Here is a 26058-nt window from a genome sequence, read left to right on the forward strand (position 1 = left end):
AAACCGAAAATTTTAACGGTAGTATTTAGTAGTAGCAATTGTATGCATAGTGACCTTTAAATTTATCAATGCGTTAAATTTCATTGAAAAACTAAAACATCTTCTTTGATAATTGGATGTAGTCTAACCCATATAGATTAAAATGTCATAAGGTTATTGTTAAATAAACATTTCTGTGTTAGTTCACTTTGAAAGACGAAACAGATGAACGAAAATGGCGGGAAGAATTATGAAGTTAATATATTATTTAATTTTTGTGGAATTTCATTCGGTGTGTGCTGGTAATTATTCAAATGATAAAAGTAGTTTGGTTTTCGTTTTCGACACGACCGGTTCAATGTTCAATGATCTGAAGCAGCTCAGGGAAGGAGCGGAAATGATATTGAAAACTGCCTTGGAGGAAAGCAATATAATAGCTGACTTCGTATTCGTTCCATTTCACGATCCGGGTAATGATAAGTACAAAAAAAAATTATAAAAGACTTACATTTTTGCAATATTATATATGTACTATTAATCCCGACATCTTAAGTATGATAATTGCGTGTTTACAAGCTTTTTTGAATAAGCAAGACAAAGTCACTTATTGATAGAAAAATAATTAAGAAAATAAAAATTACAGCCGTGGGTCCACCAACGGTTACAACACACAAGGAGGTATTTAAATCGGCGTTGAACATAGTTCGTGTGTACGGCGGAGGAGACTGTCCTGAGAGATCCTTGGGAGGTCTCCAACTCGCGCTGAAAGTCAGCAGACCTAGGTCCTTCGTATACGTTTTCACTGACGCTACAGCCTCCGATCATAGACTTGTAGGAAAAGTTTTGGATTCTGTACAGAGAAAGCAAAGTCAGGTAACTAGATTCAAAAGTATATATTCTTTTGCATCGTCTACTTATTCCTATTTCAAACTATGTAATTATAAGCGTATTTTTTTTAATATATTACCTAACTTAAACCAATACAAATTACGTTCTAACATATTTTGTTTTACTATTTTATGTATACATGACGTCATTAAAGCTATAGTTATACCTAATAGTAATGAGTTATTTTTGTGATATTATAAACTCGCAATAAAAATATGGAATGTCAAATGATAATCTTAAGAGATCAATGTATACAGATTGTGTTCGTGTTGACTGGCCACTGCAACGATCTCAACAAACCTTCGTACCAGGTTTACGAGCAAATAGCGACCGCTAGCTCGGGGCAGGTGTTCAATTTAAATAAAACCAGCGTTCACAAGGTAAGTTTTTGATTAAAAAACCAGCTGCCGCACGCGGCCTTGCCTGCATATTAAATCCCCTTTGATGCACGTCAGCTTCATTGTGACGTTTCCTCCGATTTCTAGAGAATCCTTTTGTCACATACTGACTTCGTTGCAATCGAAATGTGAGGAGTAAAACCAAATCATACATATACTCGTATAAGTCGAATTAGGAACATTCTCTGAAATATTACTCGTTCCGAAAATATTAGTTTTATTTAAGTTGCCAGTTTTTCATTCGAAGGTTTACGATAAATTATATCATTATTATTATTTTATTAATAAATGGATTAAAACGGAATGCTTTAACCCAAAAAAAAAAACCAAATGTAACGCGATATTTTGGAGGATGCAGGTTCGGTTCTGGACGTGGTTATGAGTTTTTCATTATATATATATTCTATTTGAATTTTATTTCAACTTACGTCAAATCTCCCGCGTGCCGATATTATGAATGAAACGACTTAAAGTGTGTTCAATAAGTCGTTGCAAGCTCTCTTATGATCAAGTTATAGACACGTCATGGTATCTCAAATAATTTACAGGTTTTAGAATTCGTTCGTAGTTCTATCCGGGGACGTACAGTTAACCTTGGTTCATCAGTGAACCCCCCAGGATACAATTACACTCAACAGGTAAAGATTTTTTCAATGATTCATCAATCATTCACTTACTGTTCACATCATTTATTCTTTACTCAAATATATTTAAAAATCCCAATTACAGATTAAACCAAAATATTGTCAATATAATATAAAGTTATAGTATTTTTTGTTTCAAATGAAAGCTGTAAGAAATAAACCATTTCTTTGTCATAACTTGGCATAGTCATTCTACAGTCGTCGCTTTTTTAGTTTAAGAATTAAAAAAAAACTCGAAAAGCCTCGAAAGTCGTGTGACAAATAAAATGAAGATTAATCATTGATATATACTTTTATAAACAATATCAGATTCCAGTCGATAAGACAGTGGGTGAAGTAACAGTGTCTGTGTCGGGAGCCAAGCCCAGTATTAAAGTAGTGAAGCCAAGCGGCGAGGAACTCACAGGCCCTCCACAACTCGTCACTATATTGGATCTGTCTGAGATAATGGTAAATGACTTCTACGAGGTTGAAAAAATTATATGCGTTTATTTATAAAGCTCTGCATTACAAATATTTAAGTTAGATTTTAATGTACCTAAGCCAGTTCCACACTAGCTGAAAAAATTCCATTAGAAATCTTTCAATTATACCGCGTATTAGAACTGCTATTAATTATATCAAGATTTTGGCGAGCACAAGATTAAACGGAACGATGATTTTGGGTTGTACGACGCGGTTTTATGATGTCATTTAACATTTCACCTGACGTTTCGGTTGCGTTATCGGTTGCAGCAAGTTTGGTCGCGGGCGGAGGAGATGGATATGTCTCTATGTTATTAATTCCATGTTTAACGTTTATTGACATTATTATTAAACTTTTTAATATTATTTTATCGTCAATATAGCAGGCTCTGGGGAAATGTAAAGACCAAAGGGAGGACGTCCCTTGCTGATCGCGTAATCGCGGTTGCTATAAAGTAACCAACAGGTCGGGTAGATTGGAAAGTAACATAACCGAACCGCGTAATCTATCTTAATAAAGATTAGGAGCTAGTATTGATTATTCACTGAAATTTAGTGTCGTGGATGTTTTATTGTGAAAAGCTATATAAACATCGTTTTATTTTTTTTATATTTTTTATATATAACTGCTTCACTGTTGTATATTCAGATAGTGAAGGTGTTATCTCCAGAGCCTGGTCCGTGGCGTGTGACGGTGGGCAGCTCCGAGCCTCACTCGGTGAGGGTCAAAGGTCTCTCTGAGCTCTCCTTCACTCATGGATTCTCTGTCACAGACGTAACAAGCCTCAATCACACCAGCTACAGACCCTTAAAAGGTCCAACATTATACATATTTATATAATTTTAAATAATTTTTTCTATCAAAAGTTTGAAGTCAAATGAATCTATGATTTTTGCTGCTATGGGGTTTTTTATTTTTTTTTTAAATAATATCGATATTTTTAATAATATCGATAATTATGAAAGTCAAGACAGAAAAACAAAACTTTTATTTGTTACTTATTACTATATATTTTCATTAATCCAGTTTTATAAAAAGAAAGATATTATCTCCGTGTTGTGATCATAATTAACAAAGTCACACAAGACATCACAACTGAAATATAATTTTCCGTAACGAATGAAATTATTAAAAAAAAAGTATTATTAATATTAGACTCTTTGGTGATTTTTTTTTTATGATTCAACCTTATTTTTTTTTCATTCCCAGGTACATATAACAACATGTTGATATCCCTTCCCGCCAATACTTCCATCAAGCTGGACCACGCGGAACTCCTGGATTTGAAAGGGAAACCGGTGTTTGAGATACCTCTGAAGAAAATAGACGCGACCAGTAACGTATACAAAGCGGACGCCTACATACCACCCGAGGAGTTTTTTAATATTGCAGTAAGTTAAGTTCACCGTATAATTATCAGGTCAGAATAAAAAAAATACGGAAATATTCTTATCTATACATCTATATCTATATATAAATAAAACTTAGTCTACCATTACTCCCTTTTGGTTAAAGTTTTGTCCATCGTGTTTTTTTGAACGCAAACGGAGTCCCGGTTAATAACTAGTTTAGAATAACATGTTTTATATAAAATAACATAATTTACAGGACAGTGATACACCGTTAGTATAAAACTTAATGTAAATACAGCTACATTTGTATCAAGTATTTTATGTGATCTCCAGGTAGTAGGTGTGGACTCTTCAGGAAACGAAGTCCGCCGGAGCAGCCCCACCGCCGTGAGCGCGGCGCCGCCCGGTCTGTTTGTAGTTATTATATTAATATAAATATGAAGCACAGATATTAAGCATTCCTCTTATAAACTAACTAACTATTGTTCACAGATATTCCCAGCGTGACGGTACCGAAGAAGGTTTGTTGAAAATTATGTTATCTTTTTTTTTTTGCTACGGCTTCTTTCGCACTGGAATCGTCGAATATTCTGCCAATGTCAACGTTTTTATTTGTCGGACTATGTTACTGATATCTGTTACTGTATAGCTAACTACGATTTGTGAAGTTGTATCCCGTATTAACAGATAGTGTCTCACCCACACTCTCGTGTCGTACTACCATGTTCCGTGGACAGTGTCGTGCCGGTCACCGTTGTTTGGACTCGACGCGGTGTCGACCTTCACGAACACACTCACAGTCTGTAAGTAATATCTTATATGTGAGATGCAAACATCTTTGACTTAAAAAACTATTGAAAGGACTTTGACATAACTCTTGAGTGTTGTCGGTTAGAGATCAGAATAAGATATACGTTATAACTCATATAAAAATTCTTTGAAGTACTCTCAGAAACACATGACATTTGTATTTCGTGTGAAGTCACATATCACAGATAACAGATGGCGCTAGTGGGCTACGAATGTAATTCATTTAAATACGATACGTCACTACATACGGACGAACAGTCTTTCATTCACAAATCATCTCATTGTATTATTAATGAGAAATTAAAACGCTTCATATCCCGATTACTTGACGCAAAGCAGATCTAAAAGTATAATCGGGAGCGTGTATTGAGTATAAAACTCAAAGATAATATTTGTGAGCTGGCGTCATTATTGTCTTATAACTTTACAGACGAAGCACTACAGCTGAGTATGTAATAAAGGACGTGTCTGAAGCTGATGTGGGTACGTATCGCTGTGTCGCGAGTAACGCCGCGGGGCGCGCCACTGCGGAGACGAGCGTCGATATGATAGGTACGTCTCAGTTACAGTACATAGAATCTTTTTTTTTCACTAAGCACATTGTTATCATAATCACATTATTGTTTGTGTAAATTTTTATCTAATTATAATTGGTAGTACAACTCGTTTGTAGCGTTGCCCCCACAAGTGACGGTGACTCCCACGACCGTCACCGTGACAGAGACCGAGCGTGTGTTGTTGACGTGTTCTATATACAGCGAGACGTATCTGCACCGAGCCAGGATCGAGTTCCAAGGAGATCTGAAACATTACGGTAGTCAATAAACTTCGTACAAATATGTGAACTAACCGATAGTGTAGCGTCACACCACACGAAGCGTCTCCCGTTTCCCATCCCAATGTTCGTTGATATATGAATGTAAAACTATTAAACCTCCGTGTGTAGTGTAAGCGCGAACTCGTGGTAAGCGTACTGTTAAGAATAAATAAATTCGGTTGCTCACATGAAATCAATACTCAAGGCGAATCATATACTATGTTATACTGAAATAATTTATATTATATGTAAGTACAGATAAATAATCATAGTGTTGTCCTACACTCATGAATCAATCACTTATCAACAGCTGTATAGCAATATTCTAGAATAGAATATCTAGTGTGCAATAAAGAAGAATGATTTTTTGTACCACAGATATCAAATTGGAGCCATCAATCGATGGTTTGTACACATTAAACAGAACCATTGAAGAGGCTAAGCAAAATGATAGCGGTGTTTACACCTGCATAGCCGCAAATAGAGGTAGTGCTGACTGGACTTAATATATTACTTAAAGTATATATATATGTAGTATATTTTATATTATTTCCACGTATTTTCAGGGGGTGTTTCAAACCAGTCCACCGAACTCACAGTGGTACCGAAACCCACAGCTCTCATCCTCGGTCCACACACGCTCACAAAGCTCCTCCACTCAGACATCCAACTCGTCTGTCACGTGGAAAACGCTGTGACAGTAATTTGGACGTACAACGACATAACGGTGGCGAGTAACGAAGTTAACGGGAACTATAACGACGTGATGAATGTGGATAACGTGAAGGAGGACGGCGTCTGGACCTGCTCGGCCAACAAAGGCACATATAGCGGTATGTGGGGCGAGGAAACAATAGGGATGGGACGTTTAAATACGTACATTGTACAATAATGGTTACCTTATCGAGTCGGCGCACTCGTATAGTGTTTGGGAGTTGAAGCTTTAAATATATATATATATATATATATATATATATATATATATATATATATATATATATATTAATAAAACAATCGTCGAATTTTTAAGTTGGGATGGCAGTTGTTGTCTGTTTGGCGGAGATCTAGACTTGAAGGCAATAGGAACTACGACTAGGCTGAATATAGATCGAGTAAGCAATTAAGGGTGCTAAGCATAGAATAGACGACACCTCTCAGCATTCCATGGATTCACCGTGCGGGTGCCGGGTCCATCGCGTTGCAGGGAGAGGAGCTTTAACAGTGCCTGGGACTTGCGACCCAGGTGTAGGTTTAAGGAGCCCCTATCTAACGCGCGTTAAACGCTCACCTCCACTGTCCAAGCTCCTCTCTCTACCTAACCGAATTTGAAAATAAACTACTAAGACTGCCTTCGAAGTATGTTCCAAGAATGAATTGATATTAGTTCTGGACAGGCCCAGGTCATTTATTAGGTCGTATAGAGATTTTGACGTTATACCTCTCGCTCCCACTTCTACCGCGTACAAATCTACCTATTACTTCACGTCAGCTTAGTCGTAAGAGCAAATGGACTGAGACATTCCTGAAGTCACAGAATCAATCTTTCTCGTCAATTAATTGTTTGCATTGCATATTTCTCATATAATCGTTATTCTCATTTTTATAATAAATTTAAAGTAACTTAATTATTTTTAATACAGCATCAGATTCCGTCCAAGTGACCGTACATATCAAACCCGAAGTTAGCATAGTCGGTTCTAAGAACGTGTCTCTGCCACAAAACAGCACTTACGATGTCGTATGTACAGTGGTCGCTCGACCACAGCCACGCGTGTTGTGGCACAAAGAGACCGAGGAGTTTTTATATCACGTTGTGAGTTTGATTGCATTCTATTGTCATGCTCATTCATATTAATATATTTTATAATTTCAAAAATAGAACGAGTGTTGACTCTATTTTTTTTTTATCATACCGGCCAATATTTTGTCATTTTTGTTATCTCTTTGTGGACCTTCTTCGTTTTTTTTTAAAGTAAATAATGTGTAACAATGTGCAGAGTACACAGATTGTAAAGGTATTGTAATAATAATAAAAACTTAATTTATTTTTCATAGCTAACAAATCCTGAACCAAATTTATACAGAAGCGTGTTGACTGTAAACGGTACGAATGGTACTTATTTCTGTATCGGCGAGAATTCTGAAGGCATCCATCAAGATAGTGTGGATATTAATGTTTACTCTCCAATGATTTTGGAACGACAACTTAACGGTAAAGAAATATTATCGTATAAGGATAACTTTGTTTGGTTCAAAATACAAATCAGTAGCCGTCTAAAGGTCGTACAGTATTATGTTTTTCAAAAATAAAGCATTAGACAATATTCATACCACAAATTAATGTTGCTGATATTTTTTTTTTATAATAACCTGTTTAAAAATAAATTCGAATTTCGCTAGCGATCTTGAGAACCAAGGAGGTTGAATACCATATACATATAGTATGTCTAAAATTTATATTACAATTATGTTTGTTGTATATGAATATGCCATCGTGTCACGGGTACCGAAAATACTTCATACAATACATTTTCTACTCAGATACAACCGTAGAATTATACTCACCGGTCAAATTCCATTGCAAAATAAGCGCATATCCCAAACCTAATATAAAATGGCGTCATAACGATACGCACGTGACACGGGACGATAATGTCGCCGTTGATAATGATGTCCTTATTATAAAGAGGGTGGATTTTGATAATCTCGGAGTGTATTTATGTGAAGCTGATAATGGTTATGAGAAAATTACAGTGAATTTCAGCTTAGGTTTACACGGACTGGGTGAGTTGGTACGAAATATTTGAAGAGTTGCCATATAAAAAAAATCTATTATTTATAACGCCTCATTCATTACAGCAAAACCGCTTATATATAAGGAACATGAGAAGATTGTTGTTCGTGCAGGGGAAACACTGAATTTGACATGTAGGTGAGATTTGTATCATAGTAACATGAAGAATATTCATAAAAAAAATATTATTTAAAAAAATAATTAAGCATAATATAATTTGCTCAACAATTTTCAGAATATTATCTGGCAACCCGAAACCGGATATAACATGGCGATTTAAAAGTTCCACCAATTTCACCAGCTTAATAGACACTTCATTGAAAAATGATACAGTTGTTATAGAAAATGTTAATAAAAACAACACGGGCGCGTACAGATGTGAAGCGAGTAACGTCATAGGAGAAGACGTTCATGAACTGACAGTGAGTGTGCAATGTAAGGATATTTAATATGTACGCGTTAGAGCAGCCTTATTACGAGCTACTTTCAAACAACATACATATAGTTTACAGTTTTCCATTCAAAGCCTTCGTATAAGGTATTCATAAGAAAAAAACTGGAAGTCTCGTTCACATTAAATATTAAATGCTTACGAGGTTATAACCGGTAGTTTCACGAAAAAGTAGTGTTAAGGCCTTACGCTAACAAAATATTAATCGAGAAACTTAGAATCCGTAAACAGTATTCACATTAAAAGTTTTCAAAGTAACTTGAATATATGACTAACTTCAGATCCGCCGGAACTACACTCAGACCAGGAAGCCTACAAGATGGAAGGTCCACGGCAAGTCAGGATGGGCGACGCGATCAGCCTGAACTGTAATGTCACCGGCGACCCGCTTCCGCTCGTGACTTGGACCAAAAACGGCTTACCGATAAATTATTCAAAAAATACGTCAGTAAAATGAATTAATAAACAAAATATTAATTAAAATACAAAACTAATACTAGTAAAATATCTCATAATGTGAGATTGATTAAGCTTCCTATGTTTTATATACGTTGTAGACATCTGCACGGAGACACCTTGGTGATCGAGGGCGCCACCAAGTTCGATTCCGGCGTCTTTGTGTGTAACGCCAGTAATGTCCTGGGATCTACGTCGCAGAATTTCACTATAATTGTATATGGTGAGATCATTTGCGCTACAAATAGTAACCTTTAAATTCTATTTAATATATAGGGTTCGGATTTTTTTAATGATTATTAAAATCGGTCCCATGCATGCGACTTAGAATTCTTGAGTGTATATTGCTCTATGACATTAAATAAGCTGAACGGAATTTCATGAAACTTTCCGATAATGTAGTATAGTCATCGGAATAACAAATAAGTCTAATTTACATCTTAATTCAATGTAGTTTGTGCGATAACGGATCATAACTGGTGCGTAGTATGAGGTCCGTGACGCTGACGACAGATGTCGCTGGCGGTTGGTTGACACTTGACATATCCCTTATATTAAATATACCTTGCACATTTATCTCTTAAAACAATAGTCTATAACAGCGCAGACAAAGTTGAGGACAAGAACTAGTCAACGAGACTTATTTGAGTAATAATATATAAATTTCTGTATCAGCGCCTCCCGTAGTGACATCTAGCGGTGCTGAACTGGAAGTTTTGGAGGGTGAATTGGTTGAACTACCGTGCGAAGTCAAAGGTCAACCGGAGCCGAGGGTGAAGTGGACTCATAACGGTCAGGATATCATAGATAGGAGAAGACATAGAGACGGATATGGGCTCAGGTGTATAGAATTGTTACTTAGTAGTTCTGTTATATGTTGATATTCGATGTTTCTGGAAATAAGACATAAAGGAAAAAAAATATTGTGCATGGAGCTCCTCGGCGCGACAGAAGTGAAACTTCGTAATATTGTATTGAAAACAGAACGCAGAAGACATTGTTTTTTAAGGAATTTTTTGTGTTTATTTAAGACAAACTTTATTAACATTACAAGTCACAACGTCACAAGTCACGAGATGGAGCTGCGTGAACCTCTCGCTCCGTCTCTTCTTATCCCCCTTCCCAGAAGCGTTAAACGTTTAACGCAACCTCGTTGGAAATCGCATGAGAAGTTTCGCATCAAAAACGTACTATCAAATTATATTGAATTCGGTACAGAACACTACAACTATTAAGTTTTGATATTTGTCTACATTTATAAAAAATTGCACGATGATATGAAAATATAACAATTTAATATCTAAGACTGACGCAAGCTGCTTCCAAGTGTTACAAACGATTGCCGTTATTTTAGATTTATCGCTAACTTAACCGACTTCGGCGACTACCGGTGTCTCGCGAGCAATGACTTCGGGAACTCTTCGTTGAACTACACACTGTATATATGGGGTAATACAATCAATAAATAATCATATGTTGAAATAACGATAAGAGCTCTCGCATTACAAGATGTTACATTAAAAATTTATATAGTGACGCCATCTATTGAGGAGAGCGAGGAAGAAGTTATTACTATAGAAAAGGGTTGGAACGTTAGTGTTGAATGCAACGCTGTCGGGTTCCCGATACCGGTTATATCGTGGAAATTCAATAATGTTGATTTGAAGGAAAACACGTCGAATGTAAGGTGAGGCTTACTTGTTGAATAATTTTAATAACAGTTAAAGTGCTTGAGATATTTTTTTGGCGACTACCTGCGGAAATCATAGTTCATATAACTTGAAATAAAATACAATTAATATATAATTATATAGATAATGTAAAATTAATGAGATCTAAGACTTTGCGAGTTTTATTCATTTAAATGAAACTAATAAAATCCGGATCTACTACGCGTGCTTAATTTTTTGTTAAAACTACATATCCCCGACGTTTCGGTTACTTTTCAGGAAGCGTGATCACGGTCAGGCATCTCGTCTGTCGTCTCGTCTCAGTTTGAAAATAATAAAATTCGCGTAGTATATCCGAAATATATTAGTTTCATTTAAATGTAAAATTGACACGAGCCGGAATCAAACTCGTCACTCACAGAAGATCAATTCCCGATTGATTTACCAATTAAAATGTCGATCCACGCGACAGACCCGCGCGGGCCGCTGTGGACCTCCGCTCGTGTCGATAAATTTTCTTTATCAAGTGTTTCCAATAATTTGAAATACAAATATGATTTGTCATTAACAGATTCAATAATGCCGGATCGTTGTCTGTAACTAACAGCAGTGTAGCCAGCCAGGGCGTGTACACGTGCTGTGCCGAAAACATCGCCGGGGCAGCGTTTAAGAACTACATTATTAATGTGAATGGTACAAACTTATCACATTTGATAAGGATTTCACTTAATACCTAGAATCTTCACAATACTCTCTCCAAGTCGATATATTTAGGGAATCATTGAATATTGATATCGGAAATACTATTTATATAAATGTCCAATAAGATCCTTAACATCAGCAGATTTGTTTCATGTTGTGACGTCACAGAGGCTCCTTATTTCCTGACCGACAACTTCACCGGTCCGTACATCGCGTCGACGCTGGACAAGACGCTGGCCTTGTCCTGTAACGTTGCAGGCGACCCTCGACCTTTTGTGTACTGGAGTAAGGACGGTATTGGCTTGAATGTGGGTAAGATATTTTTTTTTCTTGTTCCATTGCGTGTACGTTTATATATACGTGACTAAACATTATCTAAACTCAAACTATTGTATATTTATTTCACAAAATGAAAGCTGTCTCTTAAACTAGGCAGAGCTTAATAATAAATCAAACAATCGTTTGAACACTTTAAACACTAATATAATATTATTTTATAATTCTTAAGCGCTCTTTGACTATATTGTTTAACAATGTTCCTAAGGAAGTATTAGAATGAGCTCTTGTCAATTTGCAGCCATTATTATAGTCTCGAATTGCTTATGGTAGGAGAAATCGGTGATGGGGGATAGGGATTGTTTTAGTTCGTCAACTATATATATACATACATATATATATTTAATATAACTATAAGGAAACCAGCTCTCTGGTGCTTTTCCTTTCAGATTCTCGCTTCGCCGTAGACACGGAAGGCACACTAATAATAAAAAACCCCACGGAAGACTTGAGCGGTGTCTACACGTGCACCGCCATTAATATCGCCGGGAACGCTAGCAGGGATGTCGCCGTACAGATCTACTGTTAGCTTTACTTTAGTTTTGTAATAAGCATAAATCATTATGGCACATCATTATCAGCCCAAATTCAATTTTTTCAACCATTAAGGTTCTATATTCTAGTTTGTTCTTGGAAAATACTAGCAATTAATTTTCACTCACGAAGATTACGGAAGAATTACAAGGAATTTTAATTATGACGCATTCGATGTATTTCTTGTACTCGTTATTCAGCTTGTTTACAACAATTTGCCCAATTGTTCCTGAACAAGGCATGTTTTGTTTTAAAGCTCCGCCGATATTAATGAGAGACCAAACTTCACCTTTGATTACAACGGCGATAGAAGGAACGAGTGTTGAAGTGACATGTCCTGTACGAGGAAACGTCACTGTCAAATGGTATAAGGTACGTTCATGTAAAAATCGTAGGCGGTAGGTGTACTTACATACGAGTATGTGTGTTATTGTCAGACGATTTATGATGGTTTGGATTTAAAACAACCAAACCCAGTGGTGTTGTGATAATTTTTTTTAACCGGAACGCGTCTATATAATTACATAGACAGGGCCGATCCTGGGTAGGCAGCCGCTCTGTGGGGTCTCATGTCCTAAATTTAAGGATGGGGGGGGGGGGCGGAGCGGAAAAATTCGTCAAAAATTAGAAAAAAAAAATATAATGTGCAGTTATTTTTAAATTTTTTTCAATACGACAGCCAATTCTCGTTATCAGAAATCATCTTTAGTTCCGGGACGCGTTCCTGTCCAAAAAGGAAATACTGGAAGGACGTCCCTGAGCGTTCCCGCTCTACAACACCAGTAACCAAACCAAACCATCAAAAATCGTATGACAGTATATATTTATATATATAAGAAAACTTACAGCAAATGCTAAGATAATTATTTAGTACATTGCATCCCTTTTCAATATTCTGTATTCCTTATAGAATGCAATCCTGATATCGAATGAAACCCTTAAATTTTCGAACATATCTCGTACAAACGCTTCCTCACACACCTGCGTGGCCACCAATATGATGGGTTCTATACACACTGACGTCATCGTGGACGTACAATGGCCGCCGAAGATACAAGATGGCGGAGATGTTGAAATATTGGCGGGAAACGACTGTTTCATTGATTGTAAAACTGATGCAAATCCACACGCTGAGGTTATTGACCTTGAACAGCTTTGATTTTATTACTATATTCCACATTTAAACTACTCAAATATCCTCTTTTAAATTTATACATTTGAAAATTTGGACATTTTATATGAAGGTTATTATAAATTATATATTTTTGTATAGAAACTTACTCATAATAATTTATAGATAAAATGGTTATTCAACTCCAAGGCACTTATGGGTGAAAACAAAGAAAAGTTATCAATACTAGACGCGAAAGCTTACAACAGCGGCGTCTACCGGTGTGTTGCCAGCAACGTACACGGGACCGTGTTCAAGGACACTCGGCTACAAGTCATAGGTACAATAATATATTAAATATGGTACATATATATATATATATATATATATATATGTATTATTTTCCCATGCGCTGTTGTCAAGCTATAAAAATACAGCTACATAATATTATAGAAGAAAATTATAGTATCTTTGAATGGTTTACATAAATAATGCAAAAAAAAAGTGAAAGATCGTAATATCTCATGAACTAGTATGTATATGCAGTTAACACTATAATTAAGATAAATATAGAATTTGACAGATAAATAATCCGAGAGAGTTTCCGGTTTATAATCTGTATCTTCAAAACAATGAATAGCATCACTTCTCTTTCCAGAACCGCCATTTATATCAATGTTTGATTATTTAGAAGTTGAACTCAAATCGGGAACAAATGCTAGTCTTGATTGTAAAGCGACTGGGACGCCACCGCCCAAAGTCGCTTGGACTTATAAGTGAGTATTAAAAATAGTAACTTATAAATGACAAATATATGTATATAAAAGTGTTTAATTATTTAATAAGGATTTTCAGTATCGGTTCACTTTAAATCATTACGTTCAAGGACTTTGGACTTATAATATAAAAAATATCCTTCCTTTTCGATTTTAATAAAAACGAACTCTATGTTTATAATAATAAAGTCCTTTCCAGCAATACGAATTGGGTGTTACAAAACACGTCTTTAATATCTATCGATACGACAATTCTGTCTGAGGGGCTTTTTACTTGTAAGGCGTCGAATAAAGCCGGTACAAGGTCTATAGTTTATCGTGTAGTAGTCATTGTAAGCCCCGTCATTAAGGAGGTGATCAGTTTTGTTGGTGGAGAGGGAAGGGTTGTTGGAGAAATAGAAGAAATTGAGGTAAGCATAAATGACATGTTCGAGCTACAGTTACGGATTTGTTTTTCAATCTTCATCGTTACTTCCAGTAATGTCCTACAAAATGGCGGAAGCCAGTATGTATAGTTTTCAAATACAAGGCTATACTTAAATGTTGCCATTAAACATTACAATAGTTCAGTATTATTATTAATTATAAACAGTCATAAAAATTATTATCAGGATTATAATATATTATAACTAGTAGGGCACGGGGGGCGCCACTTGTAACACTGACGTTCGCAAACCTATATTGTTAATATTAGAAAATTTATTAACTTATCGTAGCTAAGTGAAATTACAAGGTACCAAGACCCAGACCTCTTCACATTAATTTTTTTTCTTAACGCCTTCATAAATAAGGCTTTTATAATATAATATATTAAAAATAAATAGGAATGATATTGACAGCAAAGATATTAAATTCGTAATATATATATGTAGATATTGTCTTTATGACACTATTATTTATATCCAAAATTTTATATTTATTAATTATGATACAGGTTGGTACAAACACAAGAATAGCATGCAAAGCATCTGGCAATCCTAGTCCCATAATACAATGGTTACATAATGGCAACATTGTGTCCAATGAAACGGGACTTTACGCGGACTTGATATTGACAAATGTTGCCTCATTAAATAAAGGGGAATACGTTTGTGTTGCCAGTAATATAGGTGGCGTTGATCAAAAGAGAATTAAAATAGATGTATTAGGTGCGTAAAATATATTCATTATTTATATATATTCCTAATACTCAGTCATGTTAGGTTAGTCCTATAATTATGTTTTTAACTTTAAAGTACTGTTGAAGAAAATATAATATATGGAATCATATACACGAGCAGCATTTCATTTGATTTTTCAATGAAGCGAATATCAATATGGTGATTAAATATATGAATATTTAATTTCCCAACTCGACTCAGAACACGATAGTTTAGCTGGTAAGAAAAACATAACGGCATGTTTTAGAAGATGTGGGTTCGAATCCCGCTCGTGTTGATGAATGCTTGATATATATTTGGTATTTCAATTGTTATTAACATAAATATTTATTATATTATATATTCATTAATAAAGTAAGCTTCTGTTTTAAATCGATACTCTTATTTCAGAACCCCCGAGAATATTTCAAACTCTCTTCTACAACGCCAATTCGTCACAAGCCAACGTGACATTAGCGGTGCTTTGTAACCAGGTGTATCACCTTCACTGTCACCCGTATGGGAATCCCCTACCGGATGTATACTGGTTCAAAGATGGCGTTCCTTTGAAATTTTATGACGACGAAATGTTGTCAACCGACTTCGGTGAAATAATCGTCTCTAAGGGCGCCAAATACGAACAAAGTGGAAATTATACATGTGTCGCCAGAAACAAAGTAGGCAATGCAAGCGTTAGTTTTTTGGTTGACGTTTTAGGTGAGTTTTTAATTCAATTATTTCTTATAATATCTTAGCGGTGCCGGAGGAGGGATACGACGAGAGCAACAATACATAAGACTTCGAAAATTTTTGCTTAGCGTAACTTACTGATTAATAACACGAACTCATGGACACAATATATAATAAACGAATTTTATGTTACATACGAGAAAACTTGTTCTTAGAGACGACCTTGTAAATACTCAAAAAAACACAAAAGATCAACGACCTTTAAAAATATTTTCTCCTGACCCTAGTCCTCTCGTTACGACAATGTTTATAAGTAATTTACTTAGATTTTTCTTGTGGTTATTTTCAGTTCCCCCTCCTCCTCAGAAGGGAGAAATCAAACGAGTGAAAACCTTGTCAGGGTTGTCACTCAATATAAGTTGTCCGGTCGAAGGACATCCTCTACCGTTCATAAGGTGGATTAAACAACCCTACGCGGAAATTGTGGAGAGTACGAGGACACTGTTGCTAGATTATAATTCCACTTTAGTAAGTGCCTTTAATATAATATATACAGGAACGTTTGTTTGTGTATTAATATATATATATGTGTTATGAATATTTTAACATGGAAAACAATTCATTATAAATTCTTAGAATGCAAGAGACTTGTATCTTTATGTCCTACTTAATAAATCCTTAATAGATCTTGTACCGCCACATCACATATCAAGCGTGTCCAGGTTTTTTAATGAAAATCTTAAAACGCTCCGTATACGTGGTGAGGCCACATATTTAGTGTACATTAACCTGACTATATATATGATATTGCGGGTACAATCATAATTTCAGCATTTCCCAAACATCGATACATCAGACTCCGGGTTATACTCCTGTATAGCCACAAACAGCGTTGGTACCACCGAGCTGCTTTACGAGGTCACGGTACAGACAGCTCCCACCATCGCCGGGAATGATTCACAACTAGTGGTAGCACTTGGGAGAAGCATCATCTTGAAATGTGAAGTTGCTGGCGTCCCTGAACCTAAGATCACTTGGTTCAAGGTTCTTATAGTACATTTTGAATAAAACATATACATACATAAACACATACAAAATGTATTCATATATATATAGGTTTCTAACAAATTTATTAAAAAAATTAAGTTGTCTTATAAAGCTAGTACTTTTAACTAGAACAAACTCATTATTATCTTAAATCAAAACACCTTAAATAAGTTAAATTCAATTTACAAAAACACAAGTCACGTCGACAAAATACTTTCCCGCGTAAAAGTGAGCAAACCAGATGTCATCGCTTTAACGTCACTTCGGGTGCGGCGTTCGGGAATTTAAATGTTCGGTTCAAATTAAATGTTCCCTAAATATATATATATATATATATATATATATATATATATATATCGCTGTTTTATAGGACATGATAATACTCACATATATCATAGTTTCGGTTTATTGATAAAAGATGTCGCACATAATTTTGTTTTGCAAACGATTATTTAAGTATAATAGGTCTTTTATTCGGCAAGACGAGAATGATAAATATAAGATCCATGCAATGAGTTTAGAAAAGCCGAACGAGTTGTTAGACATAGGAGATTTTTGGATCCCATTAGCACTAAAATGGCGCACCTTAATCAGTGATTGGTCGCCAGCATTGCTAAAATTCTATTTCAATGCGTTCCGATGACTCTCCCAGATCAGAGTAATTTAGTAAGAAGGGGTAAAGGTACCGAAAAGACTTGCTATATCTGTGGGAAGGCAGTTGGAACTGCTAGGCACTTGTTAGTGGGATGTAAGGTACTCCTCGATAGCGGTCAATACTCGCGTCGTCACGATAGGGTTCTGGAAATCATACGTGAAGCGATTAGTCTTTCGGTAGCAAGAGCGCAAAGGAAAATAACCACAAACGAGCGATCTGTGGGTTTTGGTTTTAACCTACTAAAAGGCTTGGGCCTGTCCACAACTCACATCAATTCATTCTTGGAACGCACTTCAAAGGAAACCCCAGTAGTTTCTTTTCAAATTTGATTAGGTAGAGAGAGGAACTTGGACAGTGGAGGTGAGCGTTTAACGCGCGTTAGATGGGGGCCCCGTAAACCTACACCTGGGTCGCAAGTCCCAGGCGCTGTTGAAGCTCCTCTCCCTGCAACGCGTTGTACCCGGCACCCGCACGGTGAATCCATTGAATGCTGAGAGGTTTTGCCTCTGTCTTATTGATACTGCACTATTCTTGCAATCTATATTATTTGTAATTTAATTGTGTAGTATGGCAGGTTTTCGGATTTTAATTCATAAACGTTTATATCATGAGCGTAGATTTACAAGGAGATACAGGGTGAGATAAACGACCTTCGCGTTTCGTTAACCGTTTTTTTTTTTTTGGACAAGCATACATAGGTTCCGTATTCCGGCTCTTAAATAAAAATTGGTGGTTGAATGTATTTTATTTATAAAACCACCCCAGACAACTGGGTTATCGACCAAAAAATACCCTGACTCGATCGTACATTCGGTCGCCGAGATCATCTCCGAGGATGAATGACCTGAGTCGCCAGTATAGTGTTCCGCTCGCTTCACTCAATGAATGAAAATTGATGACACTCAAAAAATTAGGCAATGGAATCTTATGATAAACATACAAACATATCTACGTGTCAATATAACTAGTAATATATATACCAGGACGTTCAGCGCCTGGGTCCACCGCTAGCTAGCGTCCAGTCTCTATCTCATACCAGCGTGGCGTGTGTGTGGGACTCCGCCCTTCGACACTCGGGCTCCTATAGTTGCGTCGCAGAAAACGACGCGGGCGTCGCGCATCGTCGGTACACCGTCAACATCAGAGGTAACAAACGGTTTTATCCATAAAAGCTGTTTTATATATGTGTACCTCAATCAAAATTTAACTATATATTGTGGAATTAAAAATTATTAAATCATACAAGTAGTATTCAACCTTAGGACTTGTAGAACTTGGTGTTACAGTTGTCTTGCCGTCTAAGCTATAAGCCCCTGATTTGAATCGATCGTTTAAAAATTCTTTACATAATTTCTTTGGAGAAGTTTTTTCTTCTGTGGAACTATAATTCTGGAACGAAATTTATCATTCGGTAAATGAAAAAATCCTATTTAAACTCCAGCGATTCCAAATGACCTTGGAAAGTATTTCTCATAATTTTTTCACAATCATTTTAGGGTATGTTTTTAGTGCACATTGTATCCCGATATCAAATAAGAGCGATTGATAAATATTCTTCCACATATAAGTCGCGCTGTTAAATTTATTTAGTTAATTTAATAGGTATTTTTGGATGATATGCTAATTTGTCTCAGTACCCGGCAAGTGGAGCTCTTGGTCGTCGTGGAGTTATTGCAATGTGACCTGCGGCCCGGGCTACCAACGCCGAGACAGACGATGCCAGTACCTGGACGACCGCAACAACACCATCGGTCACATAAACTTATATTATATTAACAATATCAGCTTTTCCAAATTGAAATAAAACAGTATTCTTCTCATTTGACTGAATATGTTTGTCAGCTTCTCCCCTTCTCGTGACCACAATAGCTGGAATTTCAACGTTAACATTCAAAGAGACCGCTCAAAAAAATAGTTTAATTTAAATATGCGCTCGCGAAAATCTTGGTATAGATATTCTTTATGCCTTGATTGTTCGCACAAAAACTAAGTGAAGATGCAGGAAATTGAAGAAGTAATATTAATAGAATATAAATTTCATATTACAGATAGAAACAACAAGCCGGAAAATGTTCTCATAGACGAGTCCTCGTGCAGGGGTTCCAGCGTCGATAGGAGGAAGTGCCGCATGCCGCCGTGCGAGGTGAGGTCGTCCGCGTGGCGCAGACTGATGTGGAATGATAAATAACGCGAGAAGCCGGAGACCGGAAACATGAGAATGAGGCGCATCGAGTAGCTTCCGACAAAATGAGGAATAAATTAGTTTAAATGAAACTAACATTTTCGGATTTTTAAAACTACATACTAGCGACGTTTCCAGGTGAACATCCCGTCTGCCCGTGACCACGGTTGCTGCAAAGTAACCGGAACGCCGGGAGTAAAATAATAAAATACGCGTAGTAATCCGAAAAGTATTAGTTTCATTTAAATGACAATTCGCGAAACTTAGATCTCGTTAAATAAATCAGTACTCAAAGTGGACTACACGACCGCAAGTTTTTAAGGATTAAACTATCTACTTGATAGTCTGAGCAAAGTTTTTATACATAAGAGCCCTACCACCAGGGTCCAGTCTTTATACACATAAGAGTCTAATATCGGACCCTCCCAACAGTCTCCCAGTCCGATGTGGTCTCGCTGGTCGTCGTGGTCTCCCTGTTCCTCGTCCTGTGAGCCGGCCGTCCAGCTCCGGACCAGGACGTGTCTGCATGACGACTGTGACGGAGATCACGTGCAGGTTATATATCCATAGATAGTAATAGTGAAACTTTGCCAACACTCGTAGATGTCTGTATGAGTGTTTGTCGCACTTACACGCGGAAACCGTTTGGACGATTTTGGTATAACTTTACATTAATGTAGCTCTGATATCAGGACAGGACATAGGCTATGGCTTGTCTCTTTATTCGCGTAGTTACTTAAGGATAAACACACAACAGTTGTGCTCTATATGACGTCACGTGACGCACGTTATAGATGTCGCTGACGGTTGGCCGCTGTATCTGTTTTTATAACTCTAATTCCTTTAAGAAGTCGAAGATCTCGTGAAAGAAGTGGCAGATAAGAAGTAGTATATACATGAGATTTTACAGTAAAATGAAAGCATCGAAATTTTGACCGTCGACGAGTATTTTTGTTTGGACCAAAAACACTGAACTTTGAGAGCTGTGACATATAAGTGACATTTTTTCTGCGTGTGTCACAATAAAGAAATAAGACCGAATATTGTGTTTGACAAAATCTAACCTTACATAAAATAACACAACAGGTCAGAAAATGTCCGGGTGTTCCAAAGTGTGAGACCAATCGCTTGCATTACACTATAGGAGACGACCTCGAGGACGAAAATGTAAGAAATAATTTACACGTAACACATGCACTATAAGAATTTCAATAAAAAATGTAATTTTATTTTCCTCATTAAAGATTCCAGATTACATTCCTGAAGCTACGTTTGAACTACAACCCGACGCGGAAGATGTCACAAAACCAAAATTATCAAAACCATTCAAGAAGAAACCCATTCCAGGTAAGAGAAGTCTATTTAAATAAAGAATTAAAAAAAAATAAAAGGTCAAGATATATTTGTCATCGTTGAATCTGTATTTCATCAATATTTAATAATTAATTCTAAATATATTTCAATTTATCATATCAATACGATAATAGTTTCAAAGAATTTCACAGCCCATGTCTTATTCCGATTTCTAAACTGTATTATTGTAAAGTTTCATCAAAATTGTTTAAGTAGTTTTTTAATATTAATTGGATTTTGTAAATACAACGATATTATTGAAGCAATTATATGGAGTGGCAACCGGAGGTTCCAGGAAGACTACGGAACTTACTTATATGTATATTATAATAAAAATTACATATTAAAACTTATAACCTATACCTATACCTATACCTAAGACTACATGATTGCCCCGATGTAAGGATAGCAATGCCATTCCATAGCTTGTGTGGTATCAGGAATCTTCTGGTTCACACGGCTTGGTGTTGGTTCCGCGGACTCAGCGGCGTCACTCGTTATATGATATCTTATCCATACAACGATGTTGCCCCGGCGATGTTCATTTATTTTTCAATATGTTGCTCGTACTTAACCAACCTCAAATCTTTGTCGAATTATCTTAAATTATATGATAACAGCATCTCCCGTGTATGAGGTGACGGTTACAGAGAATCTTGACGGTAGTCAGAGAGGCCCGTGCGAGACAGGGGACTGGTTCGATGCTGATAACAACAAATGTGAAGGTAGTTTAACAGACTGTATTAACAAAATTATCCTTGATATAGATTTTCCTGTTTACTAACATTAATTAATTTAAACATTTTCTAAACTTTCTGAATTTATTTTATAAATGATATAATAATAATAATAATATATAATAAATAATCGTTCAACGTTGTAATGGATTTTGTGAAATCGATTCTATGTTAAAATAAATCAATAGTAAAGCTTACTCGTAAGTTATTATTACCAACAATGATATTAAATTAAAATACATAACTATATACATTTAGGATTACGTTTTTTATATGCATCAGGATGTCTTCACTCGTGATTAGATTTGACTAGTGGAATTAGATTTCTTATCATGAACAAAGCAATAAGTCCACATTTCAGGAATAACTCTCTAACATATAAACTCATCCAGAAACCCATAGGTATTTTGTTAAATCATTATAACACGTGTAATTTCGATCACACACTCCCAGACGTGGACGAGTGTGTGACCTCAAGAAGCGTGTGTCACTCGACCCAGGTGTGTGTGAACACTCGCGGAGGATACTCCTGCACCTGTGAGAAGGGATACACCTCGCTGGGGGCCGGACAACGCTGTATAGGTGAGGGGGAGGGAGAGACACACATACGCGGATAGCAACACACACAACGATAAAAATACACATAGACACAGGCGGATTGTAATACACTCACACATACACAAAATAAACAATAACATATTTACACACAAAGATTCTTGAACACTTCTAGAAATATTAAACATCATGCCAGTTGAAGTTTTTTAACATAAGTATTATTTAAAACGTTTATACCATGTAATATTCTATTAATGAAACCGTATAATAGTGACATTTACGTTTTTCATACAAGACGTGAACGAGTGCACGCTGGATGTACACGAGTGTGAGTACGCGTGTGTGAACACGGCCGGCGGGTATGTGTGTGCGTGTCCCGCGCCGCTCAGGCTACATCGCGACAGGCGGCGGTGTGTGACGCGTGAGTATACAGACATTAAGCACACACACACACACATACACTTGCATGTATTTCAATGTGTGCGTTTTTTTCAAAGACAAATTAGTTTTTGAACGTAATCATTCAATCAAAGCAGACAATTAAATACATACTTACCTCATAATCCATCCTTCAATATAAGAAAATTTCAAAACGGAACACAAACTAGAAAAAATACATATTTTTAAAGGCTTCATAACATCAAAACACACGAAATGCCTTACTCGCTGTTTTTGAACATAGCTTATAGCTCAAGTAGTAAGGCGGCTTGGACGCGTAATCTAGCAGCCATAGGTTTTTTTAAAGTCACATAAAGGCAGTATTGTAAAAACATCTTCATGTTCTGTATCCTTAAGACTGTGTTTCGACGAAACATTCACCGTTATTCGTTTAAAAATTATTGATTTAATAAAAAACCTTCAAATAAATTCTTGTCACGAGTTCACATCACACTACACACGTAGCGAATCCCGTTTCTCGTTCCATAATCTCCATTAATACTATAGTATGTGGCGATTTGTGGATGAAAATTGAGAACTACTAATTAACGCTCCGTATGTAGTGACGATGCCAACTCGGACTAAGCATATGGAGGCGGTCAGTTTTATCTTGTCAGATAATGTTGTGTGTTGGATCATCTTGATTGAGATATATTTTTGTATTTTATAAATTTTTGATTGTCCGAGGTCTGGTACTAAGTGATTAATTTCAAACCTTGTATTTCCAGCGTCGTTACAACACGAGCCCGTTCAATACGAGGATTATGAAGACACGAAAACTTTCTACAAATATTTATAAATAAACAATTAAATATATAAATATTTTAATTAATGTTTCATTTAAAATAATTCAACAAATAAAAAGCTTTTTTGGTTGGATGTAAACCATCTATATTTTCTTATTTAATTCCTCTTTACAACACATTTGTATTTATAAATAATATTATTGTGGTTTGTGAAGTTTAGATATTAATTAAAATTGCCTTTGAGCAATAAAACCATTCGTTACATTTTCTACTTTATGAGTGAATTCTAAGATTTCTATACAATTTTATGCTTACAAGAGAACAATATATTTTTTCTATGACTAGGTGTAATAAGCACAAACAACTGTTATAGTATAGTATTATCCATTTATAACTATTCAATCAAACATATATGGCAACATTATAAACAAATATACGTTGCTTAACTAAGTAATCTTCTAACACTCTCAACTCAAGTGTTTCAATATTGAAGTTAAAACAAAACGTAATTCTAACCTTTAAGTAACTATAGGCGGAAGTCGTTCGTTTCCAAATATTTTCTTTATCGGTCCCCGTTTAGGATCTATGACTCTCTCGTCGTTTTTGCGCGGAACATATCTGAAAAAAAAAAAAACATTTTATTTTTATATACGAAAGACGCCTTACCTTTATTTTTAATAAATTGACACTTACTGCCAATAATTTCCGTTTTTTTGCAGGCGCATTATATTATTTTGACATATCATCAATTCATTTTGTAGATATGTCCTCTGGTCGTTAACCCTAACAAAGAGCTAGAAACGAAGAGACAGAAAACAAATTTATGTACATTATTATTTATATAGAACAAAAATATATATGTATTTTACACTACCAAAAGCTTTCTATACCTTTGATTCCGAGTCCAAACGCCATTCTTTGCTTCTTAGAGTACTGATTAAATCCGTTTTGAGTCTATCAAAACGCTTAACAGTGCGTAGTAATTCTGCCTAAGGATTATTATATTGTTTGTTAGGTGCTAAGTTTATACTCAAACCGAAATAAAGGATAAATTTAGGGCCAAAAAAAAGGAAATCCATATTTTATTGTATTGAAGTCATCAAGGGATTAGACTTTTATTACTTTATCCGCTTAGATCAGGTTTCAATAGACATAGTCCATGTCGTCAATGTCACAATACATGCAGAGCGGTAACAGTTTTTCATTTTTAAATCTTCTTCGCACATGATATCTAGTATTGACGTAGGTCGTTGGTCATTGACAATGCAAAACATGGACTATGGATACCTATATTATACTTAAACAAATATAAAATCTACAAATACGAAAAGTGACAGATGATAATTTTTTTTTTTGTCTTTATGCGACTTTTTGACAAAAATATGTCCATTTCGTGTAAGAAATTTCGAGATTCGTTGTCGATCATTACTTATTAAACATCAAAATTAGTGAGTAGGTCATAAAATCTTAAATTTCATTCAAAAAAAGGTTTAGTAAAACTCATATTTGTGGTGGTAATTTGTAAGAACGTAATACTTACTGGAGTTAATATATCCAGATTTATGTTTAAATCGTCATGTTTCAATTTACAGTCTGAAAAATATAATTTATATTAAAAATAGGTACTATTCTCCATATAATTTTTTGGAGTTGCCAAAATTTTTTCGAGAAATATAATTGTATTGCACACCTGGACCACATATTTTTGCGCCCCTAATTTTTTCTTTCAATAGTGGCAATTGCTGCTTCAATGTATCGATAGCTTCCAACAATTGTTTGTGCTTATAGTTTTCTTTTTGTAAATCACCATCACCATCCCACGGATAATCCGTTTTTCTTAAGTCTTCTTGAATTGAAACAATTTGTTTTTCCAATTCTCCATTTTGCCATACGGCTGACTCCCTTAATAAGTTTAAAAAGAGTTTTTTTTTTATATATTTATATACAATAATTTAATATGAATTTATGTAAAAATTACCCATTGTTAACTTATTTTGCATACCTGCATGTTTTTTCATGTTCCAATTCATTTTTTAAGTTGTCTATTTCGTTTTCGTTCATTGCTTTCTGTAAAACTAGACGTAACCAGAGGGTACTGTTTAACGGTCCTCACTATATTTCGTCCTTCGTAAATGCTATATAGATTTAACAAACCTTAGCAACCAACCCCTAGTTAACATTTAACATTCATTAACTGTATGTTACTGTACTTACTTTTTTTGTAAATCTATTATTATTCTAATAAAAATTAGTACCCCTTTTACCAAAACTTGACACGTGATACATTTCATAATGAACCTTTTAAATTATTAAATTTACGATTTACTAAAAG

General features: G+C 35.6%; 2 protein-coding genes across 2 annotated transcripts; one reads left to right on the plus strand and one right to left on the minus strand.

Annotated features, from left to right (window-relative positions):
• Positions 1-202: 202 nt before the first annotated feature.
• On the plus strand, positions 203-23855 carry LOC116774503 (hemicentin-1-like). The gene is made up of 46 exons (XM_061524893.1): positions 203-449; positions 623-852; positions 1125-1247; positions 1814-1903; positions 2219-2359; positions 3024-3189; positions 3585-3766; positions 4061-4133; positions 4220-4248; positions 4415-4530; positions 4968-5089; positions 5211-5351; positions 5733-5840; positions 5921-6187; positions 6995-7167; positions 7410-7566; positions 7896-8138; positions 8214-8286; positions 8384-8583; positions 8881-9043; positions 9157-9278; positions 9731-9896; positions 10410-10504; positions 10589-10742; positions 11297-11418; positions 11596-11739; positions 12153-12287; positions 12554-12669; positions 13208-13432; positions 13595-13748; positions 14067-14184; positions 14384-14594; positions 15119-15332; positions 15735-16040; positions 16363-16541; positions 16845-17057; positions 18699-18861; positions 19350-19466; positions 19764-19858; positions 20330-20452; positions 20984-21064; positions 21142-21244; positions 21871-21975; positions 22441-22569; positions 22838-22963; positions 23709-23855. The coding sequence occupies exons 1-46, from the start codon at positions 215-217 to the stop codon at positions 23777-23779; spliced, it is 6819 nt and encodes a 2272-aa protein (XP_061380877.1). The 5' UTR covers positions 203-214; the 3' UTR covers positions 23780-23855.
• Positions 23856-23875: 20 nt separating this feature from the next.
• LOC116774418 (uncharacterized) lies at positions 23876-25855 on the minus strand. The gene is made up of 6 exons (XM_032667147.2): positions 25729-25855; positions 25417-25628; positions 25267-25319; positions 24617-24715; positions 24420-24520; positions 23876-24344 (listed from the first exon to the last, which is right to left on the minus strand). The coding sequence occupies exons 1-6, from the start codon at positions 25785-25787 to the stop codon at positions 24245-24247; spliced, it is 624 nt and encodes a 207-aa protein (XP_032523038.2). The 5' UTR covers positions 25788-25855; the 3' UTR covers positions 23876-24244.
• Between the last annotated feature and the right edge of the window lie 203 nt (positions 25856-26058).

This window comes from Danaus plexippus, chromosome 26, assembly GCF_018135715.1.
Source record: "Danaus plexippus chromosome 26, MEX_DaPlex, whole genome shotgun sequence".
NCBI lineage: Eukaryota > Metazoa > Arthropoda > Insecta > Lepidoptera > Nymphalidae > Danaus > Danaus plexippus.